This window comes from Priapulus caudatus, unplaced genomic scaffold (genome assembly GCF_000485595.1).
Source record: "Priapulus caudatus unplaced genomic scaffold, Priapulus_caudatus-5.0.1 Scaffold569, whole genome shotgun sequence".
NCBI classification, from domain to species: Eukaryota; Metazoa; Priapulida; class Priapulimorpha; order Priapulimorphida; family Priapulidae; genus Priapulus; species Priapulus caudatus.
In genome coordinates this window covers 77,914-91,894 of record NW_014577630.1, presented here as the reverse complement: position 1 = coordinate 91,894, position 13,981 = coordinate 77,914, and the positions used below count along the sequence as shown (strand labels likewise).

The 13,981-nt window shown below is 44.6% G+C and overlaps 1 protein-coding gene across 5 annotated transcripts in view; it reads left to right on the top strand.

Annotated features, from left to right (window-relative positions):
* The window catches only part of LOC106811736 (targeting protein for Xklp2 homolog), a 20,510-nt gene extending 12,644 nt beyond the window's left edge, over positions 1-7,866 (top strand). For 2 of the 5 annotated variants that reach the window (XM_014815447.1, XM_014815444.1), the window contains 10 exons: positions 64-156; positions 393-588; positions 770-917; positions 1,538-1,754; positions 2,755-2,856; positions 3,063-3,248; positions 6,391-6,540; positions 6,730-6,841; positions 6,982-7,103; positions 7,368-7,864. In XM_014815447.1, coding sequence (XP_014670933.1) covers positions 64-156; positions 393-588; positions 770-917; positions 1,538-1,754; positions 2,755-2,856; positions 3,063-3,248; positions 6,391-6,540; positions 6,730-6,841; positions 6,982-7,103; positions 7,368-7,535 — 1,494 coding nt within the window. In that variant the 3' untranslated portion in view covers positions 7,536-7,864. Of the gene's footprint in view, positions 1-48; positions 157-392; positions 589-769; positions 918-1,537; positions 1,755-2,754; positions 2,857-3,062; positions 3,249-6,390; positions 6,541-6,729; positions 6,842-6,981; positions 7,104-7,367 lie in introns of all 5 variants that reach the window. The other 3 variants (XM_014815448.1, XM_014815446.1, XM_014815445.1) reach the window with 3 other exon arrangements.
* The last annotated feature ends 6,115 nt before the right edge of the window (positions 7,867-13,981 follow it).

The following is a 13,981-nucleotide window of genomic DNA, read 5'->3' as shown; positions in this document are numbered from 1 at the left end:
CCTATCGACTTCCAATTCAAGACGGACGGCCGCGTGAAACCGGCCAAGGTCGATGCGGCGAAGGTCGACCCCGTCGGGCCCTTCGACTTTGCGCACGCGCTGAGGAGCGGGGGTCACAGGAGCGGTGACGCGGACGACGGCTCCGTGGGAAAGCAGGTGATTCTCGTTCCGAGGCGTGTCTCGACGTCTCGCGTCGGACTTGTCGTCGACGCGAAATCTACGTTGCGTTTACGCGCCCTCCGAGTAGCGAGGATGGATCAAAGCGACTGAGGGTAGTTAAAGTGAATCAGGTCGCCACAATTTTCAAAGTGTCTTCGTATGATGAATCGAAACTAAATAGGATTTCTCTCCTAGATATTTTCTATTAACTCTCGTTACTTTCTACCTTGTAGGTGGAGAAAGGAATAACAGTGGTCAAGCCCTTCAACCTACACGCTCCCAATAAACGAAAAAGATCGGAAGGCACCCTAGCAAAATGCAAGCCGAATCCGAAAGGATTGTCTTTCCAGCCAATGGCAGAGCTGATTACCAAGTTCCACAACAGCACTCCGGATAGATTTCACACGATGTCGAAAAGTGCCGCTGCCCGTACGTAATCGTAACGTGACGCCGAAATGCACTTTCCGTTCCGCGTAACGTCAGTAGACAGCTCTGGTAACGTGACGCCGTATAAGAAAACATCATCATGGGTTGCACATATTTCGTGGTTCTTTTTACACATTTTGACGACGGCAGACGTAACATCATATCATCGTCACCTAATTTGCAGATGCTCAGGAAGCAGCGCGTAGGTCACCCAGGCTTCACCATTTGACCAAGCTCAAGACTCCGCACCTGCTGAGTAGAACTCGCAGCAGGCCGGTCACTGTGCCATCCCAACAGGAGCTTGAGGAAAAGAAGGTCGAGGAGATGAGAAGGTAACAACGCCAATTTCCCTCCAATCGTCTTTACGATTCCTCGCTCTGTGTCTTGGTCTCTTTCTTTCTCCTCTGTGTCACTCATCGAGTCTTGATATTTTAATAATCAATGCATATTAATTTTAATTCGGTGCACCGAAATTCTTGCCGATCGTAGTTGAGGTGGTCATAGTGAAATGTTGATTTTTATTATTTATTATGATTTATTCAAATTTTTATTACAAAAATATAAGTGATATCGGAAAGTCCAGCTGTGCTATTTAGGTCATAGAAAAATGGGGTATAAAATGGCCGAGGCGCGCTTAGGAAAGTACATGATTAATGTAAACACTCGCGCGTTTTTAGTTTTTGCATTAACACAAACATTGCAAAATATCCCAAATGACCACAATCATATTTGTAAATGTTTAAGTAAACAGAAACGCACCTGTGAATTGAAGTACGATGTTAGTGAAGAGAATTATAGATAAAAAACCTAGACCAGTTCTATCCTACCTATGTTATAAGAGAGCAACTTATACCCCCTCTTATCTGATTTCAATATGGCGGCGGGACTTTCCGATATATGGCTTATTGCTATGTGATCGCCAGTCTAACGTGGTCGCTATTGCATTCGCCAGCCACCAATTCAAGGCGACCAAGCTCAATCCCAAGATGTTCCAGAGCTCCGTGATGGGCATCAAGAAGGTCCCGCGCAAGGAGGTCACAGAGCCGGTTGGATTCGACCTGGAAACTGAGCGCAGGATGCAGGCGTGGGAGAGCAAGAAGGTCGAGGAGGCGGGGGCGTACGAGTTCCACGCAAATCCTGTGCCCGTCGCCATCCTTCATGGGACGGTGGTGAGCGCACTTTGACGTCTGCGTCGCGCGCGCGGGTGTCGTTGTGACAGGGGTGGATCGTGAGACGTGAAATCGTCTCGACGAAAATGCCACCATAAAGCCCCCGACGCACTAGGCGATTTTTTCTGATGACTAGTTGCGCGACTTTATCGCCCGATAATTCTAGTGAGGCTTGATCGCGCGAGTCGAGTGGACACATTACGCGATTTTTGACGGCGAGTTCCTACCGCCACCTACCACGCACTACCGCCACCACGTAAACGAACAAAATGGCAGCGTCCAGTAAAAAGAAAAAAAATCAGAAAAAACGGAAAATTGCGATTGCAATGGCAGTTTATGTCACTTAATTTAGGCCTACAGTACGCGTGTATTGTTTATCAATTTTCCCCGGTCAATTACCGGTGACGCCGAGCTTCGCTGCCATCGAGACCTTCACGGCCTCCTTCTTCGTTCTGTCCCTGTACTCAGACAGGGACATATCGTACAAGAGGGGATTCGCCTCCCACAAAGTGATCAATTCTGCCACTTTGTCGGAGGACCACGTTGACTCCATGGAAGCTGCCATTTTGTCTAATTACGTCTGTATCATTAAACAACACTGATTGGCTGGTGAATTTTTCAGTTGGGTTAAAGTGATCGACGAAGTGGACACACTAGGCGACTGAAGTGCAATTGATTAAAAAGTCGCGCGATAATATCAAAACGTGCTGATCGATGCGATCGAATCGGGCGACTAAGTCGCCGCTGCAAATCGTCGGTCGCGGTGATGGACACACTAGGCGATTTTGCCAAGCAACTTTACTCGCCTGATTAGATCGCATTAAAAATCGCCTAGTGTGTCCGGGGCTTAAGAAGCTTTAAATAGCGTACTTGTGTATTGTGTAAGCAGTCTTTTGCTGGCAGTATCGGCCAAAGACGTCTTTGTACATGTACAGCGGAGGACAGTACTGAATATCCTGGTCAGTGCATTTAAAGGTTCATCAATGTTTTCTATATTTAGGGTATTGGACCGCCCCCAAAAGTTAAACTGACAGTCCCAGAGTCTCCAGCGTTTGCCACCAGGTCGCGCTCACAACTACATCAATCAAAAATGGAAGAGAAGGTACTCCTCCTGCCTAGGATATTACAGCGTGTATAATGTGTATATATAACGTGTATATATTACTATGTCTTTCCTCATATTGTTTCATATCAGAAATACATATAACAAGCGTGCTCACTGTGTCGTTCTTGGAGCCGAAAGGACAGCCGAACCCACGGTGAAAAATGTTTCGCCGTAAGTGTACGAACGCCGAGTTTGCTCGACAGGTCCCGAAGCAGAATACGTCGCGGATCATGCGGGCTCATCCGATTCCCCACACGGGCATACCGTTCCTGCCCAACTACGACCACAAGACCACCGTGCCAGAGCCATTCAGTTTCGCCGCACGCGACGTGGAGAAGGAGAAACTGAAGGAGGAGAAGATTAAGAGCATCATCGAGGGAGAGTCAAAGGTAGTTGAAGGGAAAGGGATCTGTTTCGACGGCGAGAGACAGAGTTACTTCCAATAAACGAAAAAGATCGGAAGGCACCCTAGCAAAATGCAAGCCGAATCCGAAAGGATTTTCTTTCCAGCCAATGGCAGAGCTGATTACCAAGTTCCACAACAGCACTCCGGATAGATTTCACACGATGTCAAAAAGTGCCGCTGCCCGTACGTAATCGTAACGTGACGCCGAAATGCACTTTCCGTTCCGCGTAACGTCAGTAGACAGCTCTGGTAACGTGACGCCATATAAGAAAACATCATCATGGGTTGCACGTATTTCGTGGTTCTTTTTACACATTTTGACGACGGCAGACAGAACATCATATCCTCATCACCTAATTTGCAGATGCTCAGGAAGCAGCTCGTAGGTCGCCCAAGCTTCACCATTTGACCAAGCCCAAGACTCCGCACCTGCTGAGTAGAACTCGCAGCAGGCCGGTCACTGTGCCATCCCAACAGGAGCTTGAGGAAAAAAAGGTCGAGGAGATGAGAAGGTAACAGCGCCAATTTCCCTCCAATCGTCTTTCCGATTCCTCGCTCTGTGTCTCGGTCTCTTTCTTTCTCCTCTGTGTCACGTTATAAAACTCCTCGAGTCTTGATATTTTAATAATCAATGCATATTAATTTTAATTCGGTGCACCGAAATTCTTGCCGATCGTAGTTGAGGTGGTCATAGTGAAATGTTGATTTTTATTATTTATTATGATTTATTCAAATTTTTATTACAAAAATATAAGTGATATCGGAAAGTCCAGCTGTGCTATTTAGGTCATAGAAAAAGGGGGTATAAAATGGCCGAGGCGCGCTTAGGAAAGTACATGATTAATGTAAACACTCGCGCGTTTTTAGTTTTTGTATTAACACAAACATTGCAAAATATCCCAAATGACCACAATCATATTTGTAAATGTTTATGTAAACAGAAACGCACCTGTGAATTGAAGTACGATGTTAGTGAAGAGAATTGTAGATAAAAAACCTAGACCAGTCCTATCCTACCTATGTTATAAGAGAGCAACTTATACCCCCTCTTATCTGATTTCAATATGGCGGCGGGACTTTCCGATATATGGCTTATTGCTATGTGATCGCCAGTCTAACGTGGTCGCTATTGCATTCGCCAGCCACCAATTCAAGGCGACCAAGCTCAATCCCAAGATGTTCCAGAGCTCCGTGATGGGCATCAAGAAGGTCCCGCGCAAGGAGGTCACAGAGCCGGTTGGATTCGACCTGGAAGACTGAGCGCAGATGCAGGCATGCGGAGAGCAAGAAGGTCGAGGAGGTCGGGCGCGTACGAGTCCACGCAAAATCCTGTGCCCCGTCCCGCATCCTTCATGGGAGCGTGGTGAGCCGCCAACTTTGACGTTGCCTTGCGCGCGCCGCGGTCGTCGTTGGACAGGGGGTGGACCGTTGAGACGTGAAATTGGTCTCGACGAAAATGCCACCATAAAGCCGCCGACACACTAGCGGATATTTTCTTCGAACGACTAGTTGCGGCGACTTTATCGCCCGAATAATTCTAGTGAGAATGAATCGCGCGAGTCGAGTGGACACATTACGCAGATTTTTGACGGCGAGTTCCTACCGCCAACCGTACCACGCACTACCCGCCACGCACCGTAAACTGACAAAATGGCAGCGTTCCAAGTAAACAGAAAAAATCCGAAAAAACGGAAAATTGCGCATTGCAATGCAGTGGTTAATGTCAGCTTAATTAAGGCCTACAGTACCCGTGATTAGGGTTATAATTTTCCCCGTCAATTTACCGGTGACGCGCAAGCTCGCCGCCAATCGAACGCTTCACGGCCTCTTCGTTCTGTCCCTGTACTCGGACAGGGACACATCGTATAAGAGGGGATCGCCTCCCACAAAAGTGTATCATTCTGCCACATGTGTACGTCGAGGACCACTTGACTCCATGCAAGCTGCCATTTGGTCTTATTACGTCTTATCATTAAACAACACTGATTGCTGGAATTTTTCAGTGGGTTAAAAAGTCGCGCGTATAATAGTCAAAACGTGCTGATTGATCGCGAATTCGAATCGGCCGACACTAAGTGCCGCCGCTGCAAATCTGTTCGGTCGCCGGGTGCGAGTGATGGACACACTAGGCGATTTTGCCCAAGGCAACTTTTACTCGCCTATGATGCGCATAAAATCGCCCGTGCCGTTGTCCGGGGCTTTAAGAACTTAAATCAGCGTACTTGTGTATTGTGTAAGCCAGTCCTTTGCTGGCAGAAAAACAAAATATCGGCCAAGACGTCTTTGTACACTGTACAGCGGGACAGTACTGAATATACGCTGCGTTCAGTGCGCATTTAACAGGGTTCATCAATGTTTCTATATTTAGGGTATTGGACGCCGCCCAAAAGTTAAACTGACATCCCAAGAGTCCCAGCGTTTGCCACCAGGTCGCGCTTCGACAGCTACATTCAATCAAAAAATGGAGAGAAGTACTCCTCCTGCCTAGGATATATTACAAGCGTTATAATGTTATATATAACGTGGATATATTACTATGTCTTTCCTCAATATTGTTCATATTCAGAAATACATATACCAGCGTGCCTTCACTGTTCGTTCTTGAGCCGAAAGACAGCGAACCCACGGTGAAAAATGTTTCGGCCGTAAGTGTACGAAACGCCGAGTTTGCTCGACAGGTCCCGAACAGAATACGTCGCGGATCTATGCGGGCTCATCCGTCATCCCCCACGGGCAATACCGTTCCTGCCACACTACGACCACCAAGACCACCGTGCCAGACGCCATTCAGTTTCGCCGCACGCGACCGTGGCAAGCAAGTGAGAAAACTGAAGGAGGAGAAGATTAAGAGCATCATCGAGGAGAGTCAAAGGTAGTTGAAGGGAAAGGGATCTGTTTCGACGGCGAGAGACAGAGTTACTCCTGTAGCTTAGTGCGTGCTTCCGTACGCTCCTCGCCCCGTGAATAATGGCAGCGTAATGCATTCGCATGCGTTGTTGCCTCTTCTACTTGCCCATGTGCTACTTCGCGCACGTGCGGGCAGTTTTCTCTTGAGTCACCTATCGGAGTGGACGTATTTCGTATTGCCCGCCTCTCACCGGACGTGGTGTTGTTACGTGTACTAGCAGGTCCCCGAGTTTCGAGCGCAGCCTCTTCCAAGCTCGGCGAAGAAGGGCATTCCGGAGGTGAAGCCCAGAGATGTGACGCGCTTCGAGCCGTTCAAACTGCACACAGAGGAGCGCGGCACCCGCTCGGCCGAGACGTGGAGCGCAAAGGTGAGCCTGGGGAGCATATATAGTGGTGAGGCAGCGATGCAGTAAGACAGCCAGAGTGAAGTAAGGCAGCCAGATATACAGAAATATTGCAGACCCAGGTTAATTTCACACTAAAATGTTTTTGGGCAGCCGTACGTCGTCTACGCAAACACGGTGTATATATAGTAACCGGCTCTTGCGCTTTCACAGATGGCCGAGGAAATAGAGAAGCAGAGGGAGCAGGCACTGTTTCACGCAAGCTCGAACCGTGTAGTGCATGAGGCACCTTTCGTTCCGCAAAGGTCCAACAAACCGTTGACTGGTACGTTTACTAATACTAATCTTGTTACATCTTGGGCAGCATGGCTAGTTCATGATCTCATCTCTGCTGCACGTCGTGCAGTATGTTTCTGCTGCAGGAAATGGTTTCGAGCGTGCAGGTATATTCTTTGTGTATTTCAGAAATACTAGATATTGCTTTGAATACGGAGAAGAGGTTCGAAAGTAGGCAAGCGTATGAGGACTGGCTTCACCAGAAAGAGCTGGCGAAAGCACAAGCCGAGAGAGCCAACCAGATGCAGAAGGTACACCTTTAATAGTTATTATTCACCTCAGTAGTTGTTATTTGTAGATTTCCAGGCAATGTTTTGTAGACAGTCTAGTATTCTAGATGCCTTGTTTTCTCAAGGATTTGCATTCAATCCTACATTAATCGTTGCTTTTGCCTTTTAGTCGTATGAGCGTGAACTTAAGGTGACAATACCAGGCCACGCGAGAGGTTTGACGCTATCACATCCGTTTTAAAAATTCCTGACATCTCACATGTCGATAATGTATTTGCGTTCTAGGAAGAAGAAGAGAGGAAGACCATTGCCAGGATGAGGAACGAAATTGTGCACCATGCCCAACCCGTTCGTAAATACACGCCGCTAGAGTTAAAGCTAAGTGATCAGCCGTTGACTGAAGCACAGTCGCCAGCCTTCAGCAAGCGACCACGGCGAAGTGCGAGGCTATAGGTAGTGCAGCTTCCGAATTTCTGTACATCAGATTGCATGAGCGGATGTCTAATAGGACATAGGGTTTATTATTCTAATGCATTTTTAGCAGGTACCATGTTGATATGCTGAAGGTGGAGGTTCGTTGGTAAAAAAAAGTTAGAGGGAAAGTATTATTATGATGATTGCAGTAACAGACATGTGATCAAGTCTGCAAATGTTAAGATAACGGTGGGTTATCTTAACATTTGTAGACTTGATCGCTTTTCTGTTACTGCAATCATAATAATACTTTCCTTCTAACTGTTTTACCAACGAATAGGGGTGTAACGATATACCGGTATATCGGTATATTGCAATATATTTTGGAAACTCGATATATCGCGATACAACTTCCGGATATCGATATTTTACGATACGGTGGTATAACAAGAAATAAATTACTTGACACTTGCCTTCATGTCTATATTGTTAATGGGCTCGAAAATTATGCACTGGCGGTGTATATATATTATTACGAAAGCACAATGCCTGCACGACGCATTCAGTATTACTGGTAAGCAACCACTGCATGGAGCACTGCGCGGTACTACTGCGCGGGCAGAGTGGGGCAGCCGTGTGCGCGAGGCAGAGAGCACGGCAACTAGGGAGTCTATATATAGCCTATGCTCACCTGAGTGCCCGCGCGCGCGCGATACAAGCTGAATCGAGCACCCACTGTTCTCTGAATGTCGTCCATTATATATTTCATGCCATATTACAGTCATATCAGCACATGATTTCGTTATTCGTGTTCGTCCCACAACATTTCCCATTCGTCATTTACCAATTGTAATCTCTCTTGAAAAGATAGTGTTGAGAAAGATTATTTATGAAGTTTGTATGTATGTGGGATTCAGTTTACCACAAAAGTTCTTGTGGAAAAAAGGGCAAATATGAAGTGTGAGATGTCTGTATTACTAACTGGTTCTTGCATACATGATCACATTATTTCCAGTTTTCTAGTTCTTGTTTTCAGCAGATAGCTGACACATACTTGCACAATTACTGTGTATGTGGTAGGTCCGACTAAAGCTAACAAATGAAACCAGCCAGTCAGCAAATGCTGTGCTTTTAAACAGCCCGAGATAAGCCTTCAATGATAAGTCACTCAGTTCAGGAGCACTATCGTATAGAAGGCTTAAGATAGTGATCGCAATAAAAGGGCGATGTACCTGACAAACAAAACTCGTGACTGCATAGGTGTGTATAGACACATTTAAACATTTTATTTAAAAACATAATAAGCCTATTGCTTATGCAATGTTGATGAATGCTAGAGTAACTGGCACCTTGTGTAGTTAATAAGTACATAACCTTATAGCCACGCGTATTAGTTTGTCCAATATCACTGCTGGTTACTAAGTAATGTCTAATTGAAATCCGCAGTCCAAAAATCAGTTCTTTACAGTTTCAAACCGCTGCCGGCGAAGCGGGTGTGATACAGATTTATAGTGCACCCGACATTTTCGCACGTATGCTCGGCCGTACGCAATGCTATCATCAGTGATTTCGTAAACATCGTAACCGCTCGTGATAAGGAACTGTTTGTCAGGGCTGTCCACGTGCGTTTGTGATTAGTACGTGTTTTACTACATTTCCATGTTTAGTCCGTGGCCGTAGTTACATAGCTGACACCCTCCATTTCATCTGGCGTCCAAAACATACTGGCCGCACAAATGTTTACATCATCGCTTGACTCCTGGATGACATTTTCGGCACGTAATGATACGTTGATACATATCAACAACCGATTTCAAGTCTTGTTTGTAAGGTAACCAGCAGTGATATTGGACAAACTAATACGCGTTTGCTATAAGGTTCTGTACTTATTAACTACACAAGGTGCCAGTTAAGCCCTGCTCAGGTCGCCCTACGATTTGAGTCATTTGACTATCGGCGACTACTTTATCGCAGATTAGCAGCGTAGCAACACTCACGTCGACTTGAAGTGACTTCACGCTGTACATCGCCGATCAGATCGTAGCGTAACGTAACGATCGGAAACGTAGACGGGTTCGCGGCCCCAGTATTTGTACTAGCACGAGCAGTTCTTTAGCACAAACAGAGCAAGCTTGACGCCGGGACCAGTCTACATAAAACGAGTCACATGACCAACAAAACGGCGCTTACCAGTAAACATCACTGTCATCAGGTAACTTCGTAATCTATCCTCAATTCTCTGAAAATCGTTATAATCATGGCAGAAAAATAATTTAAAATTGCCTGTGGTGTATACGGAAAACTTAATATATATTTGAGAAAGGGTTTGTGCAATAATCCCTCCTTGTAAACTGCTGTGTAGGCTGCCATTTTGTTAATCATGTGACTCAACACATAGCGGTGATTGGCTGCCACTCATGATTTGTCGCCGACCGCCGCATAGAAATAGAACCGTTTCTATTCCTGCGATTGCAGTCGGCGACCGTATTTTCGATCGTAAAGCCTAGGACACTGTGCGATTTTCTACGCTGGCCGCTTGCGATCGATAAATACGGTGCCGGGTCCGCACGCTGTGTCCGGTCTCACGGCAGCGTATTTCGCACGCGATCCCATACGCCCGGCTGATCGCTCGCATTCAACAGGTTGAATATTTACGCCCGGTTTTCCATCGCTTGCGTACAGCGCATGCGCTTGCATGCGCTTGCGCCACAGCGCGCCCAACAATGAATCATCGTGTTCGAACTCGATTGTTTTTAGCAGCCAATCAAGTGTAGCAACGAAAGCTAGGAAAGCCGTTGGAAGCCGTAGGAAGTGGTTGGACACCGTACAGTGTGTCCAGCTGTACGTGCAACTCGTACGGCGTTCTAAATTCGTGAGCGAACATATACGCTGCCGGGCAGCGTACAGAATCGCTAGTGTGTCCTAGGCTTAAGAGAACTCATGTCGAGTTTAGTCGCCGATGTTTCTATTGGCGATCTGGCCGGTTTTTGACGTATGCTCTTCAAATTTTGTCGGCGACTAGGTCGTAAGGGCGACCTGAATTAGCCTTTACTCTAGCATTCGTCAACATTGCATAATCAATGGGCTTAGTTTGCCTTTAAAAAAAGTCAGTTAGTGTCGATGTTACAATACTTACATGCACTGTTGGTGAATTTCTTTTAACTTTTATTGGTAGGTATGTCACCTACAATAAAAACCATGAGGAATAAAAATAATGTTTTTATTCACATTTGATGATGTCTGTTAAAGTGAAGTACAGCATGGATAGATAAAGAGATATATAGGGAGCACTATATAATTGTCAGGTGTCACTGTTATATTTATGGCGAAATCGATTGCATGGGGATCTGTGTTTCTTTGATGTAATGATCCTAGATTAGTTTACTGTGATAAATTTCAGTTTAGTCGTGGAGGCGTATATTGATATTGATATTAAAATATTTGGATGTACGTGATAAAATTGGTAGTTTGGCTAGTGTTCAAAATTATTTCAGCTGTACGTAAAATGTGGAAAACAAACTTATAGTATTAGTGGTAAATAATCTCATATGTTGCAATTGACGTTTGGAATCATTTACCCCTGATACTTTCTTATCAGGAGCACATAAAGAGTAAGCTACACTCAGGTGCTCCTGCTTATATGCACATCGCATGCTATTATTTGGTTATCATCATCAGTATTGCACTTGAACTGCACCACTCTGACATTAGCTCACATATATAAACCAAGATAAAACTATTCCCACACTTCTTGCATATTCAGTACCACATCAGTCTACAATTTCTTCTTCGTGCTGATTCCCAATCATCACTGTGATTCGGAATTTCGATTCCATAATTTTCTACCATGTCTATGTCACGTGATATTGTTGACTGTATTGTCAATAATGAAATGATGTTAATATTTGGTACCATTTTTCAGTTCTCACGTCTGTATTTACTCGTTGTTAGTGAACTACAAACTGATTTTTGTAGTGTGGTTTTAACCTGATGTTAATTAAAAACATGTCATGAATTTTTCTGTTTATCTATTCTGTATGAAATAAATAGTTAATAATTGTTGTAAAATGCGTAACTATATATAGGTGTAATTCACAGTATACATGTAAATTTATGGGATGTGTAATATAGTGCTAAATACTCCTGAATAAGTTTAGATTATGTTAAGATTACTTAGATTAAACATTATCTTTAGGTAAATATAGATCTTCAAGTGACAGTTAGCATTAATATAAATTTTATTATACATAACTAGTAATCACATTGGTACTAACACAGTAAATCCAGCTCAAAGCAATTTCTCCAATATATCAATCGTTCAATAGCAATACAATTTCACAAATAATCGGACAGAAAGATAGATAAGGTTGAAGAGTTAATAATATACAAAGGGCCCAGCTATTAAACACTTGCTGTATCAGAAAAAAACATGAAAAGTAGGATAGCAGCTTATCTAGAACTAATTCTGAATCTATATCAAAGAGTCAATATAGGCTCTTTGCCTATATCAAGGTTACATAATATAGTATATATAGTATATATCACTATTTGGTACTATATAATATCAAGTAATATAGTATCAGAAGTAGATAATAGGAGATTCCCTATTATCTACTTCTGATAGTCTTCATCGAGTAACTATGTATCTGAATTAACGTTATCACGATACATTTGTACATAGAACAATGCTTAAATCATCACTACCTGTAAGTTACCAAAAGGAAATTAGTCATACAAATTCGGGACTAATGAGAGTAATAAAACCATTAGTACAGCAAGCTTTACAGAGATAATGAAAACGCTATTTACCCCCAAATATAAAAGCTTATTACACAATGTCACTTGAATGATTCTGAAGGTGGAGGTTCGTTGGTAAAACAGTTAGAAAGAAAGTATTATTATGATTGCTGTAACAGAAATGTAATCAAGTCTGCAAATGTTAAGATAACCCACCATTATCTTAACATTTGCAGACTTGATCACATGTCTGTTACTGCAATCATCATAATAATACTTTCCCTCTAACTTTTTTACCAACGAACCTCCACCTTCAGCATATCAACATGGTACCTGCTAAAAATGCATTAGAATAATAAACCCTATGTCCTATTAGACATCCGCTCATGCAATCTGATGTACAGAAATTCGGAAGCTGCACTACCTATAGCTCGCACTTCGCCGTGGTCGCTTGCTGAAGGCTGGGCGACTGTGCTTCAGTCAACGGCTGATCACTTAGCTTTAACTCTAGCGCGCGCGTGTATTTACGAACGGGTTGGGCATGGGTGCACAATTTGTTCCTCATCCTGGCAATGGTCTTCCTCTCTTCTTCTTCCTAGAACGCAATACATTATTGACACGTGAGATGTCAGGAATTTTTAAATACGGATGTGATAGCGTCAAACCCTCCCGTGGCCTGGTATTGTCACCTTAAGTTCACGCTCATACGACTAAAAGCAAAGCAACGATTAATGTAGGATTGAATCAAATCCTTGAGAAACAAGGCATCTAGAATACTAGACTGTTTTACAAAACATTGCCTGGAAATCTACAAATAACAAACTACTGAGGTGAATAATAACTATTAAAGGTGTACCTCTGCATCTGGTTGGCTCTCTCGGGTTGTGCTTCGCCAGCTCTTTCTGGTGAAGCCAGTCCTCATACGCTTGCCTAACTTTCGAACCTCTTCTCCGTATTCAAAGCAATATCTAGTATTTCTGAATACACAATGAAATATACCTGCACGGCTTGAAACCATTTCCTGCCCAGCAGAAACATACTGCACGACCGTGCAGCAGAGATGAGATCATGAACTAGCCATGGCTGCCCAAGATGTTAACAAGATTAGTAAACGTACCAGTCAGCGGTTTGTTGGACCTTTGCGGAACGAAAGGTGCCTCATGCACTACACGGTTCGAGCTTGCGTGAAACAGTGCCTGCTCCCTCTGCCTTTCTCTATTTCCTCGGCCATTCTGTGAAAGCGCAAGAGCCGGTTACTATATATACACCGTGTTGCGTAGGACGACGTCGCTGCCCAAAAACATTTTAGTGTGAAATTAACCTGGGTCTGCAATATATTCTGTGATAATCTGGGCTGCCTTACTTCACTCTGCTGTCTTACTGCATCGCTGCCTCACCACTATATATGCTCCCCAGGCTCACCTTTGCGCTCCACGTCTCGCCGAGCGAGTGCCGCGCTCCTCTGTGCTGCAGTTTTGAACGGCTCGAAGCGCGTCACATCTCTGGTGCTTCACCTCGGAATGCCTTCTCGCCGAGCTTGGAAGAGGCTGCGCTCGAAACTCGGGGACTGCTAGTACACGTAACAACACCGTCCGGTGAGAGGCGGGCAATACGAAATACGTCCACTCGATAGGTTGGACCAGAGAAAAACTGCCCGCACCTAGTGCTGCGAAGTAGCACATTGGCGCAAGTAGAAGACGGCAACAACAGGCATCTGCGAATGCCATTACGCTGCCATTACTCAACGG